The following is a 19,309-nucleotide window of genomic DNA, read 5'->3' as shown; positions in this document are numbered from 1 at the left end:
TTGCCTTCCTCTGACAATATATATGTATATAAATATACTATATTATGGAACATAGATTTTAGAGTATAAGAAAAGTAGATTTGTGATTTTGGTTCTGTGAAGGTTTTTTTTTATTGAGATCAGAAAGTGATTTGTTACATGGATTAGCTACATAAAACCCATGCTCGCTTAGAAATTAAGTGAATTCCCTTGGATGCCAATGGTGTTAATTGACGAGCTGTTTACTAAGTTGACCTTTTAAGACAGAAAGAAAAGGACTGGGGGCATCAGTAGTCAGATTTCAGTTCAGAACATTTTTGCCTTAACAAAGGCAGATTAGTTTGTGAAGTCGTCAAGGTGAGAGATTTTGCACAGAAGTTTTTAAGGTGTCAAAATTGAAAGGAGGGTTAGACTATCAGAACTGGAAAAGAACATTTCTCGGTTCGTGAGAATGAGGAAGAAGTTTTCTGGGCTTTCAGTACTGAAAAGGACTCCAGGATTCCCGAACGGGAAAGACTAGAAAGAATCAGTTATATAACAAATTAAATAGTAATGACAGGAGGCAGATTTGACTGCGAATGAATAGCTATAAAGAATAGTCCCAGGAAAGAGGTTGAAACTTGATTTTGTTTATGCTAAAATCTTTCTAAATTCTCATTTTTATACGTAGTTTTTTTTAAAACTCTAATAAATTTGTATTCTTCTGTTAAAGAACATTGGCAGCCTCGTGGAATGTGTTCAGTGACTAAGCAACATGGAAACCAAAAGAAAAAACTAAACTTAAGATCGATCAAGCCAAGTTTCACCCTGGAATCTGACCATCAGCTGGGATCATAACGCTGTGATCTTGCTGGATTGATTTTAGTATATTTTATCTCAATCTTCCATGTCTTGGTTTGAATTAATTTGGGAGTCTCTTCACAAAGCATTACTTGAAACCATCAGTTTACTATAAAAATAATAAGGCATAGAATGGTTGCTGCTCAAAAGGAGGTCATTTAGCCCCTCATGTCCATGCTGTCTGCCGGCAAGAATGACTTGGCAACTCCCCTGTGTTTTCTACGTAGTCTTGCAACTGTCTTTCTCTTTAGATGGTTATCCAATTCTGTTGATGTGTGTTTCGTCTGTTATCATTTCAGCTTCCCAAATGTCTCAATCAACAATATCAGGTTCTGCTGCCTCTCTTTGCCAGCCATCCCTTGGGGAATCTCCATCAGTAACACCGAAAGGATTTGCAGGTGAGTTAATTATAAGCACAAAAACTCCTATAAGTATGTGAAGAGAAAAAGATTAGAAACGACAAATGTATGTCACTTACAATCAGAAGCCAGGCAAATTACAATGGACTGTTTTAAAAAAAAGGCAGAAGAATTGAACACACATACTTTGGTTCTGTCTTCATAAAACAGGGTACACCTGATTTCACAAACTTTAGGGAATCTTAAAGAGTTTAATGAGAGGGCGAAATTGAAAGAAATCAGTGTCAGTTCCAAAACAAAGTGCTGAGGAAATTAATGGTATTGAAGGGTAACAAATCTCCAGGGGCTGTTAATCTATATCCCATAGTGTGTAAGGCTTTAGAAACTTTAGACGCATTGGTGATCATCTTCCAAAATGGAAATGGCATCTTGGCCTTCATAGCGACAGGCTTATGTACAGGAGCAGGGTTGTCTTGCTGCTCTTGGAGTATTGGGTGCAGTCTCCTTATCTGAGGAGGAATGTTCTGGCTATGGAGGGAGTGCAGCAAATGTTTACCAATGATATATAAAGAGAAATCGGATCACTTAGGACCAAATCCACTGGAGTTTGGAAGGATGAGGGGGGGGAATCTCATAGACGATTATAAAATACTATAAAACTGCAAGAAGGATGTTCCTGACGTCTGGGGAGTCCAGAACAAGGAGTCACAGTCTGAAGATCTATGGAAAGCCATTTGGGACTGAGATGAGGAGAAATTCCTTCACCCAAATAGTAGTGAACCTGTGCAATTCTCTGCCTCAAAGCATTTGAAGCCAAAATATTGATTATTTTCAAGGAAGAGTTCAGTATAGTTCTTGGGGCTAAAGGGATCAAAGAATATGGCAAGAATGTGGGAAAAGGGTACAGTTAGATGATCAGTCATTATCATACTGAATGGTGGAGCAGGCTGAAATAGCCCAGTGGCCTATTTCTGTTCTTGTTTTCAAAGTTTCTAAAATTCTATAGACTCTTGAGCAAATTGTGTAGATGGAGGGTGGCAAACGTAATCAGACTATTTAAAAAGAGAGGGAGGAAACAGAATTGTAGACCTGTTAGGCAGACATCAGTAATGGGAAAAGTTCTAGAGTCAATTAGAAAAGACTTGATGAGGGAGCCATATTTCCAAGGTTGTTGTTGACACTATTATAAAGCGGAGGTAGGCCACCGCCACCCCCTCCGAGAAGTCACACCTGGCATATTTTCCGTGTCACAATAAAAATTAAAGTGTGGCCACACCCTGTATAATTTTCACCATTATTTACCTCAATTACCTCTGATACATTTTTTATGTGCAGTGTGTCATTTCTATTCTAAGGATTGCCGCATTTTAAAATTTCTCTTTGTCTGTTTTTGCCCTAACCAATATCACTGCTTCCTCCTCCTTTACTATTACATAACTAAAATGCTTTTCTACAGCAAAAATGAATGCAAAGATCTAACTTAGTACCTTAGCTGTGTGCTCTGATTAATAAAAATTCCTTTTAATACAGCTTATTCATGTAGCTATTCTTTTAAGTCTAGGTCAGCTTGTTTCAGAAGCTGAAGCAAAGATGAACCAGTGTTCAAGATTTGCCGTTCTCTATCCGAACTGCCCTGCATAGTTGTGGAGTATAGGGACATTGATTACTTGTAATTGTTCTTTTCTCAACATTATGTCAACTAAGACTGCAGTTAATTTTAAGTGAGTTAGTAAGTTTATGATAGCTTGAATGTGAGCAGCATGTGTGAAATTTAGCCAGTACATAAAATAGGCACTACATTGTATCTAAAGGCTTGTAAAGTCTCAAATGCATCAGGTGAGTCCAGAATTTCTGTTTTGGCTTCCTCTGCACAAGGCTATTGTCACTTTTTAGAATTAACTATTCTGCATTGGCCCAATGTCGCTTTGGATCCATTCATAGTTTACCGTAGTTCTGTTTTCCTACTTTCTCTTGGGTTAACTTTATACAGTAAAACATACAGTAATCATGCTTTCCTAATTTTATTTGTATACTTTTATGGTGTAACTTAGTGTAATAGCAATATTCTTTATTGCAGAAGATCAAATAATTGGCTCAGAAGATACATCAACTAATGATCCTCGCGGAAGTTCTGCTAACAAAAGCAAGTCTCTACTTTCAAGCGATGCTTGTGTAGAACAAGTAACCCAACGTTCCACACCTGAATCTTTTGTTGACAGTTTCCATTTACTTTCACCTAATTGTGATTTGATCAACAAAAACTCAAGGAGAAGAACTAAGAAACCAGTTGCAAAAACAAAACTAGTTTTTCCAAAGAAAAGTAGTGTTTTGGCTTCACCTGATGGTAATGGCACATCAGCAGGCTCATGTAGAGTGCAAAGGAATGGCAAATATTCCGAAGGAGAAAGTCCACGGGCTTTGGACCATGCGACACAAGAGCTTAAAGTTTATAATACCATAAGCAAAACAAATGTAAATTTGCCACCCCCAGGACAGGTATCCAGCTCTGTTAAAGAATGTGATTTTGCAGAAATGACCTCCATGTTGAATGTACATCATAAAAGTAATGTCTCACCTTTGAAACAAAAATGTTTCCCTGCAAGTAAGAAAAATCAGATTAGCTCAAAGAAAAATGATGACTTGTGTAAACACCAATTTGATCATGTAAAGCCTACAAGAAATGAATTCTTTGAAGCAAGACAATTTTCAAGTGGTTCCCCTCATAGTTATCCCATGAAGGAGGTGTATGAGGATTTCTTTTCTCCTGTCAATTTGAATGGTCAAAGGAAGTCAAGACTACCATTAGGTGTGTTTCCACCTGAATCGCCAAGTCCTCCCAAATTAAATTTTGTAGATGTTAAGCAGAAGAGAAAGTCACAAGAAACTAATCAGCAAAGTTCTATAGCTAGAACAAAAAGAACGAAGGGTATTACAAATTTCAATACTGCAGAGCAATTGAATACTGTTTTTTGTAATTCTGATGAATCTTTGAATATAATTACAGTAGTTGACAATAATAACCCTCACAAACAAAATGATGCACAACATCCGGCAGCTACTAGAATTCATAACCGAAGGAAGTCTCATATAAAACAACTACTTGATCGTTTTCTTGATGAATCGGAGGAATTGTCAAGCGACGAATTGCCTTTGAACAAAGTATCACATTTTCCCGACGGTAATGGAGAAGGAAAATTGGATTTACGTCCAAATGATTCTCCTCCAACATATTTTTATGATCATAGAAAAGGAGTAAATCATTCAACAACTTTACACACTGAAACAAAAAACAACTCTCTTGATTCTCTAAAGTTTACCGATCAGTTGAATAAGGAGCAAAATGAAATGGAAAAAGTACAGTACCACCAAGAGAATATGTTATCTCAGGACATCTTAACCACTGGCAGCAATAAGGAAGATAAGCATCTTAGTGAACCCTGCCAAAGTACGTGATTGGTTTGATTACATTTTGTGAAAGCAATCAAATTATTCCTTATTTATGCTGTTATTGCTATCGTGTGGTAAAGTCTGCTTGCCAAATAGTGGAGAATTCTTCAATCAGAATGTAGTCATATTTATTAAATCAAAACTGATTCTTTACTGTGGCTGAAATAGTGGACAATCTACTTGTAAATCTTTGCCAACACAAATCTTAAAGAATGAAAAGACCCATCATTGTATGCGTGGTCACCCTGAAAAAGAGCAGATTATTTTGTTATATATTTATTTTTCCGTTTTTTTTCACTCATATTTAGTTAAGGGCTATCATAATGAGATGATCTACACATATTTGGACCAAATAATTGTCTTTATAGTTCCTCTTCAACATTGTAACTGCTTTTATACTAAAAGTTGCTTTTGAAATAAGTGTACATTTATTTGTAGACTTGTTTTTAAAAAAGGATGTTTAGAATACGGATAAGGAATTCAAAATGAAAAATCGTTTGTTTGAAGTAGGAAGTACAAACCTCAGCAGTGAATAATCAGCTGAAAAAAATTGACAAAGATTTAAACATTTTACAAATCAATTCATGAAATATAAGCCAAAGCAAAATATCCATCTGATGTAGTCAGCCAGATCAAGCCAAATTGTAGTTTTTCCTCTATTATTTCAGTATAATCCCTGTCGTTAGCTGCCTGTGAAGGTTTATAATTCTCCCTGTGCTCTCTTCTGTTAAAGCTGTTTTGGATAATTCATGGATCTCCGGATAATTGGAAGATATATAGGGTAATCGAGACTGACTTTACAATAGCCGTGCAAAGATTTACCGTAAAACACCCGGCTTGTTGCCTATTCAAGCAACTGCCAGCAGAGGTCACTGAATAGTGAATCAGTTTACGCAGTTTTATTGTTTTACACTTTGTCCATCTCAGTTCTAGCATACTGAAAAAAAGTTTTTAAAAGCTAAGTTGAGAAATCATATTATTCTACAAATGGCATCTGGACTTTGTTTTTGCTCAATTTGAGATCAATTTTATTTCAGGCGTGTAATATTTTAGTTGTAATATGTACCTCAAAGTAAGCAGGGTCTTATTTGTTTCACCCTACAGTTGTGTTGTAATTTTATATACTGTGAATAGCAGCCTGTTTTGCCTTCATCCACATTTGCTTGGCCCCATTTGCCCTTTGTCCCTCCACACTGAACTTTTGCTGTTCTATTCCGTTATCAGCTACCTTTACTCTTTGTTAGCCAAGCAAATGAATTAAAACAATTACAGCACTTATTTGAAAGCACAAAATTCCCAGAGAGGCTGGCAGTCCACTGTAAACTTCTGCCACTGATGTCCATATGGTGATGACACTACCACACTTTAATTGGTTTGAGAGGTTCAAAATGTTGACCTGATAAAGATGGAGTGCTAAAATATTTCCAGGTTATGTTGGTTAACTTGAAGGCCTTGGAGATGGTACATTCAGTGCTGTTTCTTCTCCCTCTTATTGTATCATGTGAGATCAGCGTTGGGGAATATTGAAAGGTTGTACTATATCAATTAATAAATTGTCTGTAAAAACACTTTGAAAATTGTGTGCATGTAAATTATAACTTAAAACGTAGTCGACGTACTCGGCATACAAAGTGCATCTCAGATCCCATGGAATGGGAAGGAACCCAGAAAAATGGGCATTTTCAATTTTTGTGGGTGGCTGATGTTTGAGTAATGCTTAGCAGAAGGAAAAGTTGTTTTGATTTCAATCAGAAGCAGGTTGGTAGTCTGCTTTGAATTCAGAATTAATGGATTTCTTTTTTTGCTTGGAGTATTCTTTGAAGATGATGTTTGAATGTGAATAATTCAAGTTTTCAATTGCACGATCAAAAATGAATGGAAATGCAATTTTTTTTTTAAACTTTTCATAAGTAGTTGCTGACAGCTTTTCTTAAACTAAGCAGTAATTCTTATTTTCTTGTTTTACATCTCTTATATTATATACTTCTGCATTACCTATACAGGGAGTAGTTTTAGCTAGTGAAGATCCAAACTCTGTGTCAGATAGAGGTATTTGGAATTCTTCTTTTATTGAGTACCGCTGGGTGGGGAGGAGGGGAGAAAATAAAAGGTTATAGAAATTAATTTACCAACCCCAATCAAATATAGATTAAAAACAATGAATTCTGCCTTGGATCTAAAAATAATACACCTGTAGGTGGTGCTATAACAGCAATATTCCATCTTTAATGGATTACAACAAGAGCATATTTGACAGCTCTTCACTGAATGAACAGGTAGCCTGCGCATCAAATCTTCAGCTAAACAACGTGGTACTCCAAATCAATGAAGTAACATCATTTAACTCTGCCACTGCTTCAGCTCATCCACTGCTGAAATTCTTATCTCACCACATGAATTGAATATCCCAAAGAACTGCCTGATCTCTCTCGTTGTACTTTCTGTAAAGTTAAGGTCATTCAAAGTGCTGCTGTCTGGTCCTTATCTATGCCAAATCCCACTTGCTTATTGTTCCTTGGTTTGTTGATCTACATTGATTTCAGGTCGAGCAGCATCTACATTTTAGAACTGTTGTTATTTTGATACTCCATGTCTTTTTCCTAACTTCCCCCATTTGCCCAATCTCTGTAATCTCCTCTAGCCTCAGCCCCCCTGAGTTATTTAACTCCTCTAATTCTGGTCTATTTTACGTACATGAAAACCTTAGTTCTTTTCCCAAACTTTTGGCAATCTACCCTGATGTTACATTATTTGAATGGATGTTAAATTTTGCTTTATAATACCCTTGTGAAATGATTTAGGATGTTATCTTATTTAAGGGCATAATAAATAAAGTGGTTGCTCTTTGTCTCCAATTAGTGCTGTGCCACTTCCCCCCCTCGCCTTTCTTTCTGCCTATGTATTTATTCCAATCTACCTGCTCGCTGCAAAGCCCTTCTCTCACCCTCTGTCCTCTGCAACCCACTCTATATTCACTGTTTCTCTTTACATGCTGCAGTGCTCCAAAGCTGAATTTCAACTCCTTTTACAATATTCTTTCTCCTTTCAGTTTTCCTTTTCCCTCTTCATTCTGTCTCAATTCCTTCTTCTTATTTCACACCGTCTTCTCCACTTTATTCCCGGCTCAACTTAATGGCTTTTCCTCTGTCTGCTGTATGTTTTCTTCCTTATCCTGTCCTTTTCTGTGCACCGCCACGTTGTTTCCATTATTCACATCCTCCAACCTGAAAAGTTCAAATCAGCATTGACACATCTGGCAGTGACACAGGGCATCTGTGAAACTGTGAAAATGGAAATCAGCATTTCATGGTTGTAGGTTTTAGCATCAGATGGTCCACTGGATTCAAATCCTCAGGATTTATGAAAAAAATCATGGTACATGCACACCTTTGAAAAAGTTGTTGCAAGTCCTTTCCATGTAAATTAGATTGATTATTTTAGGAATAAGTTTTTGATTTGTATCTAAATATGAATGGACTTGTACTTATGAAGATCACAGAACATTTTATCAATGCTGTGAAGGAACTTAATCATTTTGCAGTACAGGGGGGTCCCTGATTTATGAATGTGTGACTTACAAACATTCACGTGCAAACGCAATCCCATACAGGGATGTCATTTTTTAAATTTACAACATATGGAAAAATTCCTCTACTTATAAACGACTACTTTATATTGCCCTCCATTACGTTCGGACTTGCATACATCTCAACTTGCAAATGGACTCCAGAAGGAACCTAGGGACTGCCTGTACCAAAAAAAAGAGAAAGCTGGAGGTCCTCAATGGCTCTAGCATCATCAGTGGAGAGAGAAACAGTTGATGGTTCAAACCTGTGACTTTCATTACCAAAAGTTAATTCAGATGCTGCCAGACCTGCCACACATTTCAAGCATTTTTTTTATTTCCGATTACTAGCATCCGCTGTATTTTGTTTTTGCACCCTCTCTATCGCACTGGAAAACATCTACTACCAAAATGTTGACCTATACTTTCTTTAGAGGTGTAGATGGCCCTCATCTTCAAAGTTTCCTGGCTTTATTCATATTTGCTGTACATTGTGCTAATTTGTGCAAATAAAACTGTTTGATCAATCTGAAATATAGTTTCCAGACAAATTCAGATTTACTTTTCTGACAGCATATTACACAGGTCTGAATTAATTTAAGTTAGACTTGTTCTTTTCCAGGTCATAATAAGAAATACAATACAACTGAGCTAACTTATACTACAATTGGATGCAAAGGGAAGACTAAAAAGGTGAGTGTTTTGCATTCATCTTGATTCCAAAGAATTATGTTTTTCAGTTTAAGTTGTTATGCAGGGTCAAGATTTTCCCTGTCTTTTTGGGTTATAGTTCTTTTAAAACTGATGCTGAGCTCACTTTTTGTTAGCATTGGCTTGCTCTCTAAGAACATTTTTCAGAATGTGCTGACATTTCTTGTTGATGAAATCCTCTTGCTGCTAGTTCTCTTGTTTTGTTCACCAAAATGCCATTGAATCTTTGTGTACAGACAATATTCAAGTACATTGCTTCACAATATCTGTACATTTGAGAAATATGTAATAAACTAAATGGGAACTTGAAATACAAGATTATAGTAATACTTCAACAGTACAAAAAGCTTTGCAGTATGTTTCATTTGTTATTGCAGTGGTCTCAAGTTGACCCATATTTTTGCTGATCGTGGGTTGAGCATGTGTTGTTTTTGTACTTGGATTGTAACAATCTTTAAAATTTTACAAGGATGTTGCCAGGGTTGGAGTGTTGGAGGCTGAGGGGTACCCTTATGCAGGTTTATAAAATCATGAGGGGTATGCATAGTGTGAATATCCCAAGGTCTTTTTTCCAGGGTGGGGGAGTCCAAAACTAGAGGGCATAGGTTTAAGGTGAGGTGGGAAAGATATAAAAGGGAACTAAGGGGCAACTTTTTCACGCAGGTCGTGGTGCGTGTATGGAATGAACTGCCAGAGGAAGTGGAGGAGGCTGGTACAATTACAACATGTAAAAGTCACCTGGATGGATACATGATTAGGAAGGGTTTAGGGACAAAATTAATTTAGGATATTTGGTAGGTATGGATGATTTGCACTGAAGGGGTGTTTCCATACTGTACAACTCCCTGACTCTGTAACTCCTTTACACCAATTTTTTAACAAGTCTCCATTTAAGTATCCATCAGTTTTACTTGTGTCAAGATTTTGATTTGAAACTGTGATGGCCTTCAAGCAGTGGCATTAATTGTATTGCTAAGTATATCGTGAAATTTAATTATGAAAGGCTGAGTTGATGAAAATTTATTTGTAAGCCTCACAGTTAAGCTTGAATCATAAGTTCTTCAAATAGTTGGAAATAATGAGAAGTCAACAGAGACTGGATATCCCACTCCTCACGAGTAAATGTGGACTCAGGCATCCAAAATATCACTGACTGTAAAGGTCCACCTGTCACCTGCAGCTTACATAACAAAGACTTGTTAATTTTCAAGTGACCAATTGTAAATATGCTTATTTTTTGGTGGGTTTGAGATGGGGTAACATTTGTTGCAATAATTAAATCCTGTTAAACATTTCAGAGTGCCTGAATTCTTCTGATTTGTCTTGAAGTAACTCAGTAAACCAAAAATTTAACAGATAAGGTAAAATATTTTCATGACTGTGGTCTTTTGAGATGGTGAAATTCCAACAGTTCTTCTGTGCACACATGAGGATGGCTAATATTAAATTCAGCAACTTGTGCACGACTCTAAGATTTGGGTATTTGGATTATGTACGAAGGGAAGAGACAGTACACTCAGCATTGGCCAAACAGAAATTCTACAAATGTTGGTTTGTCGGTGGCTTGATTTGGCGATAGATGAGCTTCAGAGCCATAGATTTCTGTATCGCAAGTAAACAAAAAGTGTATCACTTTTTTTTTCTCAATTGAATGGGCTATGTTCGCAATCTACTCTGTACCTTACCTGAAAGGCCACAGGAAATCTTTCATCTTTAAACACCGTTGGAATTTTGTAAAGTGTAGAACTCTTTTCCATAGGAGGCATTATAAAAATGCTGGTAGCTGTGGTAGAAACTAATCAATCTACGTAGCATCACAAGCTTCAACTGTGAAGAAGCAATCAGTAGCACACACAAGTGAAACCTGCGTGAAGGTATTTGCACTCATTAAACACAGTTATGATCATGAATACTGGCTGAACTGCTTCTTGGACTTTTGAGAAGAGCCAGGATGCCAACTGTACTGTGCGTGTAACAAATGTAAGTTGTTATTATCCAATGTGAAGAAAATTAAGGAGAGCATTATCAGTTGTTAAAACAGCAACTTAGAGTACATCCTTTGCTGTAAGGAAGTGTAACAAATTTATTTCTTGCTCATGCTTTAGAGTGCCACTTAATCTGTGCATCTTTGTAATTCTACACTTCCATTCATGTAATGCCATTTTATATTGTATTATCAGCAAATTTGGATACGTAGTTTTCTACCCTTGTCGGTATCATTAATAAATATAGGGAATAGTTAAGACTCTCACCCAGATCCTTGCAGGCAACATTTTGCCAATTCGACTAAGCTGTGCATTATCCCTAGTCTCCTGCCCCTTGCATTCAGCCAGTTATTTTGCCATTCATGATACGAGCTTTCAATTTTGTCTCTAATAAGGAACTTTATCTAATAGCCTCTTTATCTACCAAATATCCTGTTTACTATATCAATGTATATATATTGCAAATCCATGCTGACTTTATCTGATCAACTGAAAATGTTTGAGGTGTTCAGTGACATTGTTATTAAACGTTGACTCTAGCAGTTTCCCAGTAGCAGAATTTATATTGTTGTATATGTCACGAGTTCACCTTTCTTAATATTTATTTTGTTAACTCCTTTTGATATATCAAGCAAGATTAGCGTTGGCTTATTGGCAACGTTTTGTGTCCTAGCTTAATGTTGCGGTGATTCGGTATGCTACTTTTTGTGAAAGTGGTTAAAAGACAGGTATTGAGAAAACAACAACACTCTCTCTTCCCCCTCGCATACTCTCCATTTTTTTCTTTCTCTTGCTCGTGCATGCTCTCTCTCCCCACCCCCCAACACACACCTCTCTCTCCTCTTCTCTTCTCCTCTTCCCTCCCATCTGTATCCTCTCTCCTCCCCCAACATCTCTCTCTTCTCCCCCAACATCTCTCTCTTCTCTTCTTCCCCCCTCCCCAATCTCTCTCTTCTCTTCTTCCCCCCCCATCTCCCTCTTCTCTTCTCCGCCCCCCCCCGCCACCATTCCTGACTAACACAAACTCCTCAGTGTAACACTGCAGTCTACAAAATGGTATACATAATGTATACTATTGTTTGTTTCTTATCAAAAATTGTTTTTATTACCAGTCAATAATGTATGGAGAATCATTTCTGAAACACTTTGACAGCTAATAAATTATTGTAACATAGCATTTCTAATGGAAAGGCAATGGCCAGGATACTTCAAGCAGTAATTAATTTTGTTGTTGCAGGGCATGTGGACATTGCTGGCAAGGCTGATATTTGTTGCCCATCCCAAGTTGCTCTTAAAGTGATTAGTTCTCCACACCATTTCAGAGGCCGGTTAAGGGTCAACCACATTGCTGTGGTTTTGGAGTCATGTGTAGGCCAGGCCAAATAAGGATAGCGGATTACTTTCCTTAAAGGATATTAGTGAACCAGATCGACAATAGACTATGGTTACATGGTTGTCACTAGACTAGCTTTGCATTTGTTTTTTTTTTGTTGAATTCCATTCTATTGCATTTATTGAATCCCACTGTGGGATTTGAAACCATATCCTCACAGCATTAATCCTTCCTCACTCGATGCTCAAGATAATGGATCTGTACCACATTGGTTATCTGGATTTAGAATCATACAGTGCTCGCAGCACGGAAAGAGGTCAATCAACCTTTTAAATCAGTACTGCCTCTGTACAAGACCAATTCAGGTAGTCTCATTGTTTCATTTTTTCTCCTTCGCCTTTACTAAGTAAGTAAACATAGAAAAAAACAATATATTGTGATGTAGAAATGATCTGTTCTAACTTTATGAATTTGACAAGAAACGTGTTTTGACTATTCCCAAATTTAATACTGTAGACTTTTAACTGGTGTAGCTGATTTTTTAATTGTCAGAAAAATTGCAAAATGACATTAATGCAGAACCAGATAAACGTGGGATGCACTACAGCAGTTCACTTTGTTATTCATTTTGATATTCCCAGAACTGTAATTCTTTATTTTGCTACATTTTTTTGGTCTAACTTGTAAATCGATTGGTTGCATATCGCTCTTATGAAGGTGGAGTATTTTTGTGTAATAAAATGGCATTTTGTAGCCATCATGTATATGAAACACTGTGGGTTGGTTTTAGATTGATATAATTTATAGCTTATTTTAAACTGTCCAATGATCCAACCTTAGGAAAGGATTTTTTTTATTGCACCAGGGTAACATTATTTCTCATGCCAGTCTCCCTTGTGACCACTAATATGATTAACAATAATAAATAACCAACATCCTGATGGTTAAGTAGAAACTGAACTCATTAGCCATAAAAATATTGTGACTACAAGAGCAGCTCAGAGGCCCAGAATCCTGCACTAGGTATAACTCACCTCTTGACTCCCAAACTCCGTCCACAGTCAACAAAGTACAAGTCAAAAGTGTGGTGGAATGCTCCCACTTGTTTGGATGAATGCAGTTCCAACAACACTCAAGAAGCTTGATGCCATCCAGGATAAAGCAGCCTACTTGATTAGCACCATATCCACACACATTCACTCACTCACTCCATCACCAATGTGCAGTAGTAGCAGTGTGGATTATCTTCAAGATGCAGTGCAGAAATTCTCCAAGACTTCTTAGATAGATAGTACCTTCTAAAGTCATGATCGCATCCATCTTGAAGGATGAGGATAGTAGATGCATAAGAGCACAACTACCTGTCAAGTTTCCCTCCAGGCCATTCACCATCCTGACTTGGAAACATATCACTGTTCCTTCACTGTTGCTGGGTCAAAATTCTGCAACTCTAACAGCAACCTGGGTATACTAAAGGCTAATGGATTGCATGGCTCAAGAAGGTATGCACCTCCATTGCAAGAGCAGTAAGGATGGGCAATAAGTGCTGGTCCAGCCAGCAAAACCCACATACTCTGAATTCATAGAGGAAAAGTATTTTCATGTGGTTCAGAGCCGCACAGCACATTAGCTCTACCCATTCAGGGCATTGGAAAGACCCACCTAAGGATCTCCAGTTTCTCAAGAACTTATGCCATTATTAGTGATTAACTTTTCAGGGAAAACAGATTAGAACTGAAATTGTTGGATTAGTTGGCTTCCTTGAAAACGAAAGTAATACTGATGGAAATTGACTTTACTATCGATTGCTGTCACATGATATTGTATTTTTTTTCTTTTTCCAAATTTTTATACAAAATATCCACACAAAATATGTGACAAATAATGTTATTATTGAATTTTGACAGAGGTTGCTAAGAATGGACAAAGACAAATAAATCTCATTTCTGGTCAACAATCTTATCCCAAAGTCTGGAGCGTTAACAACTTTGTATGAAGCAATCAAATAAGGCCTGCAAATTTTAGAAGAAAATGTTGAGTTTTATCCACTATTCAACAATTGCTTGTATCCTCATGAAAAGGACCTATGTGCAGCAATCTGTCTCAGTATTTTTTTGTATAGAGTTATCCAGCTGACAGTAATGTAATGTATTTATGCTATAAAGAGGCTGGTTAGCAGGGACTTAGGAGCAGACAGGGATATTTGTGTGGAATGTCTGTTTGACGTGAGGATGAACTTGTCTGTCACCTCACATGTCTGAGATTGACTGCAAAATCTTATGTCTTCAGATTAGTGGGGAAATAAAAAGAAGTCCAAATTACATGAGAGAGGCTTTTAAAATAATGCCACCCAACAACACAGAACAATAAAAGCTCAGACCACTAACTTCTAGAAATAGAAAGATAGAAACAGGAAAATGGCAATATTTCAATCAGATGCCGAAAAGAATTTAAACTTGACACACCCCACAGATTGAATGACAGATGATTTAGGACTTAATACAGAAATGCTTCCAAACTGGGAGGAAGATATGAAAGTTTATTTCTAACATACATCATGTGACAAGTAATAGCAAGCTCTTCATTTTAGCCAATAAAATAAAAATTGATTATAAAACAGTTGAAATATTTCTTATTGAAATGTCATATTCAAGACCATAAAATTTAACCTGTATTATATCTAAGCAACAATTTGCAAATGTGGCTTGGCGTGTCATATGGAAATTGAAATCCAAAAATCAAGATATGTTATTTATAACATAATATATGACAAATTCTGCTACTGTGTTTTACATAAGATCAGAAGAAATAGGAGCAGGCATAGACCATTTTATCCCATGAGTTTGCTCCATTATTCAGTAAGATCATGGCTAATCAGATTGTAGCCTCAACTCTATTTTCTTGCCTTGGTCACCAAATAACCATTGATTTCCTTGTCTAATGCAACTTTAACCTGGCCTCCACTATGCACTAGTGAAGAAAATTTCGAGTTCTGATGGCCCTCAGAAAATAAATTTCTCCATATTTCTACCTTAAATGGGAGACTGAGTTTCAAAACTTTTCCCTTGCTTTATATGTCCCAACAAAAGGAAGCATCCTTTCAGCATCTACCCAATCAAACCTCGTTTGAATTTTAGCTGGTTTTACAAGACAATCTCTCAGTCTTTTAAATTTCAGAGCATGTGATAGATCGAACCTGCTTCACATTTCCTCATAAGATAATCTCTTCACCCTAGGAATCAGGCGAATAAAGTTTCAATGAAGTGCTTCCAATGAAAATATGCTCCACCCCCCAGTGAAGTGACCTAAACTGCCCCAGTTTTTGATTTCTACATTCCTTTAGTTATCTCTCTTCCTTACTCCTCCCCCACACCCCCAATTCTCCAATCCCCTCTGCATTTTTTAAACTCTCATAATTTTCACTTTGCTTATATTTTCACACATATATTGTGCACTGTTAATATAAGGTGATCATTGTAATTTTATGCTTCTTTCCCTTTTTAGTTTATAGACTCTAATATGTCACAGACTTTTACAATAAATTTTGTAAATTTTTAAATCGTGCTTGGGCATTAATTGCTCAAAATCCTCTGACACATCAGTCTCTGCAATTGTTATGCTGATCACAGAATCTTTGACAGCTCTCTTTCAATGTCATGTAAAGTCAGGATTCTCTGAGATTCTGGGACTGCGATCATGACTGATCATTGTTGCAATGGCATGCTTGGGGACATTTGAGGAGTTTTGAGTAAATGGCGCTTGGCATACAAATGGATGCAAGGCTAAAAAATGTATAGTTAACAAGCTCAATAAGTGAGAGAGTGGAATGCATGAGAGAGTACAGTGTGACTAGATTTGACATTGACAGGAAAGAGGAAATGTGGGAAGGAGTCATCACATGATTTTGCATTAGTGAAATTGTGATTTCTCGTGATTTGGTGCTGTCCAGTCACACACATCTTCACCTCAAGTGCATACCCATAATTTTGGAAGGGAGTAGAGACACCAAATCTTAGTAGATTTGGTATGCACATCTATAGTATGTTTAATGGGAATGTATAACATATTAATTCCTTAAATTCCCAAGTCAAATTGGCCAGATTATTATGGAAGCTGTATAAGACATGATGTTGGAGTGATTTTGTGTGACTGAATCAATTTAAAATAATATTAAAGATGGTTCAAGGATCAGATTAATCAGCTAGATAAATGAGAGAGGCACTGTCTATGAGGTTTGACTGTGTCTATCATGTGGTTGAACATCTCTGATTTCAAGATGTGATGAACCTCAGAAACAGTACAACATTCAATTAAATAATCTTGGGATTAATGCTGTGGGAACAGGGACCTGCATAGTTTGGATTTGTTCACATCAGCACCAGTGTCCGAGCGTACACTCTTCACAATGTGCCTTGTGCTATGACTTTGTTTGTAAATATCTGGATCTTCAGTAATCATTTTGAAAGCAGATCTATTGACTTCTGTTCTGTTTGAGACACAGATTCAGGATGGTTCCAAACTTTCACTTGCATATATGCTACATAAATAAACGTGTCATGTTCTCAGTGAGTGTTAACATGGTGCTGATTCACTACCTGAAGGAATTTTAAAGAAGGATGTAGCTCTTCTAGAGTCGTGGTGACGTGTTGATAGATTTTGTGCTGCATATGGTACATTAATCTACATTATTGTAGATGATGGCCCAAGTTACTTTTTATAAAGACAATATATTGTTTTGTCACCCATTGTTCAACTGTTGGGAAGAAGGCTGAGAAATATACAGGTAATAGAATCTCTTCCAACTTGTTTTAAAAAAAAGTTTGTGTTTATGGTGATGCCTTTCCCAAAATATTTTAGTCTTGCAGTGTAATTATTTTTATTTGTTCTTGGGAATTGAAAATTGCTGAAAGCACTGGTTTTATTGCCCATAACTAATAGTCACTGAGAAAATAGTACTGAACTGTCAACCTTCAACTGCTACAGTTCATCTGCACACAATGTGGTTTGGAAGAATGTTTCAGGATTTTGACCTGATGACAGTGAATGCTAATGATATAGTTCCCAGTCAGAAGGATGAGAAATTTAGAAAGGATCTTGGAGATGGTGATGTTTCTGTGCTTCTGTTGCTCTTGTCTTTGTAAGTGCTGGTCTTGCATGTTTGGAAGGCACCGTCTAATAAGCCTTTGTGAGTTGATACAGTGCATCTTGTAATTGGTACACACTGCTGCCTTGTGTATTTGGAGGGAATTAATATCTAAGGTGATGGATTGGATGCAAGTCAAGTGGGCTGCTTTGTATCCATGTATCAAGCTTCCCAAGTGGTGGTGTAGCTGCACTCATGCAGGCAAGTACAAAGTAATCCATCACACGTGTGACTGGTGCCTTTTAGTTAGTGACAGGTTTTGGGGAGTTAGGAATTCAATTACTTATCACAGAATTCTGAAAATGACCTGCTGTTGTAACCACAGTATTTTTGTATCTGTTTTAGTTAGGTTTTTGTGTGATGGTGATCTCCCAGGATGTTGTTGGTGGGAAATTCAACAGTGATAATGCCATTGAATGTCAGTGCAGATGGAGAGATTTTCTTTTGTTGGAGATCGACATTGCCTGGCATTTGTGTTGTATAAATGTGATCTGTCACTTATTAGCCAAAGCCTGAATGATATCCAGGTCCTCTTGCATATAGGCATAGACTGCTTGCTTTGTGGCTTTCACAATTGTGCTTCATCTTTTGAGTTCATTGACCTCACTTTTTCTGTTACCTTGGGATGAGATTGTCCCCATTTGACTGATGTTCACAAGTGATTAGCCAACTTCTGATTCACTACCCTGTGGTGCTTCAACTGGGAGAGGTGTTGTTCTCTCTGTCTGTTGGCTTGGGAACTTACTCTGTGTCTACTTAAATTGTAACAGAGAAAGTGTTTGCCAGCCAGACCTCTGGTTCACCCACTTCTTCCTTCCAAATTCTATGGGTTTTGCCCTCGTCTGTATAATCTTTACTGACCTGTTTATGGCCCCTAACTGTGAAGGTTGCATCCTGACCCCTTTTATCTCACAGATTTTCTCCTAACAGTGGTAAAGTCCCCTGACTTTCCTTTCATTTCTCTCGTACTCATTGGCCAATCACCCCAGTGGGACTTGTTAGACGATGTCAACTTTCTTTTGCTGATCAGAATTTGGTTGTTCTCTTCTATTTCTCCAACCTCTGTGGACTGCTTTTGACCCTCTGGGCGCGCGCACACGCACGCGCGCGCGCACACACACACACACAAACAATCCAGGCCATCACTGTATATTTGCAAAATGTCAGCCTTCCTGCTCCTCTGATGCTGCTTGGCCTGCTGTGTTCATCCAGCTCTACACCTTGTTACCTCATCACTGTACTGATTGCCAGCTTACACCAGTAATTGTTGTTTTGTTTTTGGAGAACCCTCAAGTGTACACGATAGTGCTTTCGACGACAGTGTGTTTCCTCTGCCGTTATGTGGCTTCTCAATAACCTACACCAGCATCAGTGTTTAAACCACACTGTGTCTCAAAGATTGCTGTTTCCCCCCTTGGAGCTTCGAGTACAAAAGGATTTTTGTCCTTTAGTGCGAGAATTCCTGACTGGTATTCTATCCTGTGCCCACTTTCTTGAGTGTGGGCTTGGTAGGCAGTATGGAATAAACCATATGGACATTTCTGTCTAGCTGACCTTGCATTATTAGAGTCTAGGACTTTACCGGCCATTTTATCTCAGTACCAATTTTTCAAAGGCTGTCCTCTTCAAACCTGGGAATATGTTAGGAATTTGAAGCTTGTCTCTGAGCTAAACGTATTTTAGTTACATCTAGGTGAAGTCACAATTTCCCTAGCTGCTTCCATCTGTCTTGGTTCCATATCCACTCATGCTTGTCATTATTTCTTCAGATTTTCTAGCTCAGTTAGTCTAACCTTTTCCAGTCTAGTTTTTTAAAATTGCATAATTTATTTGAAATAAAGAACAGGACATGCCAGTACTGGACATGATGCACTTTTAAAAACAATTCGAGATTACTATTGGGGAGATTTTGAAACTTGTGAAATCCACATTGATACCATTGGGCTG

At 37.4% G+C, this 19,309-nt stretch overlaps 1 protein-coding gene across 1 annotated transcript in view; it reads left to right on the top strand.

Moving 5' to 3' along the window:
* Positions 1-19,309, top strand: part of mcph1 (microcephalin 1) — a 265,997-nt gene that overhangs the window by 14,140 nt on the left and 232,548 nt on the right. Inside the window, exons 6-8 of the mRNA XM_048597101.1 lie at positions 1,119-1,217; positions 3,256-4,623; positions 8,813-8,883. Coding sequence (XP_048453058.1) covers positions 1,119-1,217; positions 3,256-4,623; positions 8,813-8,883 — 1,538 coding nt within the window. The remainder of the gene's footprint in view (positions 1-1,118; positions 1,218-3,255; positions 4,624-8,812; positions 8,884-19,309) is intronic.

The sequence above is a fragment of the Rhincodon typus genome, chromosome 5 (assembly GCF_021869965.1).
Source record: "Rhincodon typus isolate 14 chromosome 5, sRhiTyp1.1, whole genome shotgun sequence".
In the NCBI taxonomy this organism is placed as follows: domain Eukaryota; kingdom Metazoa; phylum Chordata; class Chondrichthyes; order Orectolobiformes; family Rhincodontidae; genus Rhincodon; species Rhincodon typus.
The sequence above is the reverse complement of the archived record's forward strand: the minus strand, read 5'-3'. Positions and strand labels throughout refer to the sequence as shown.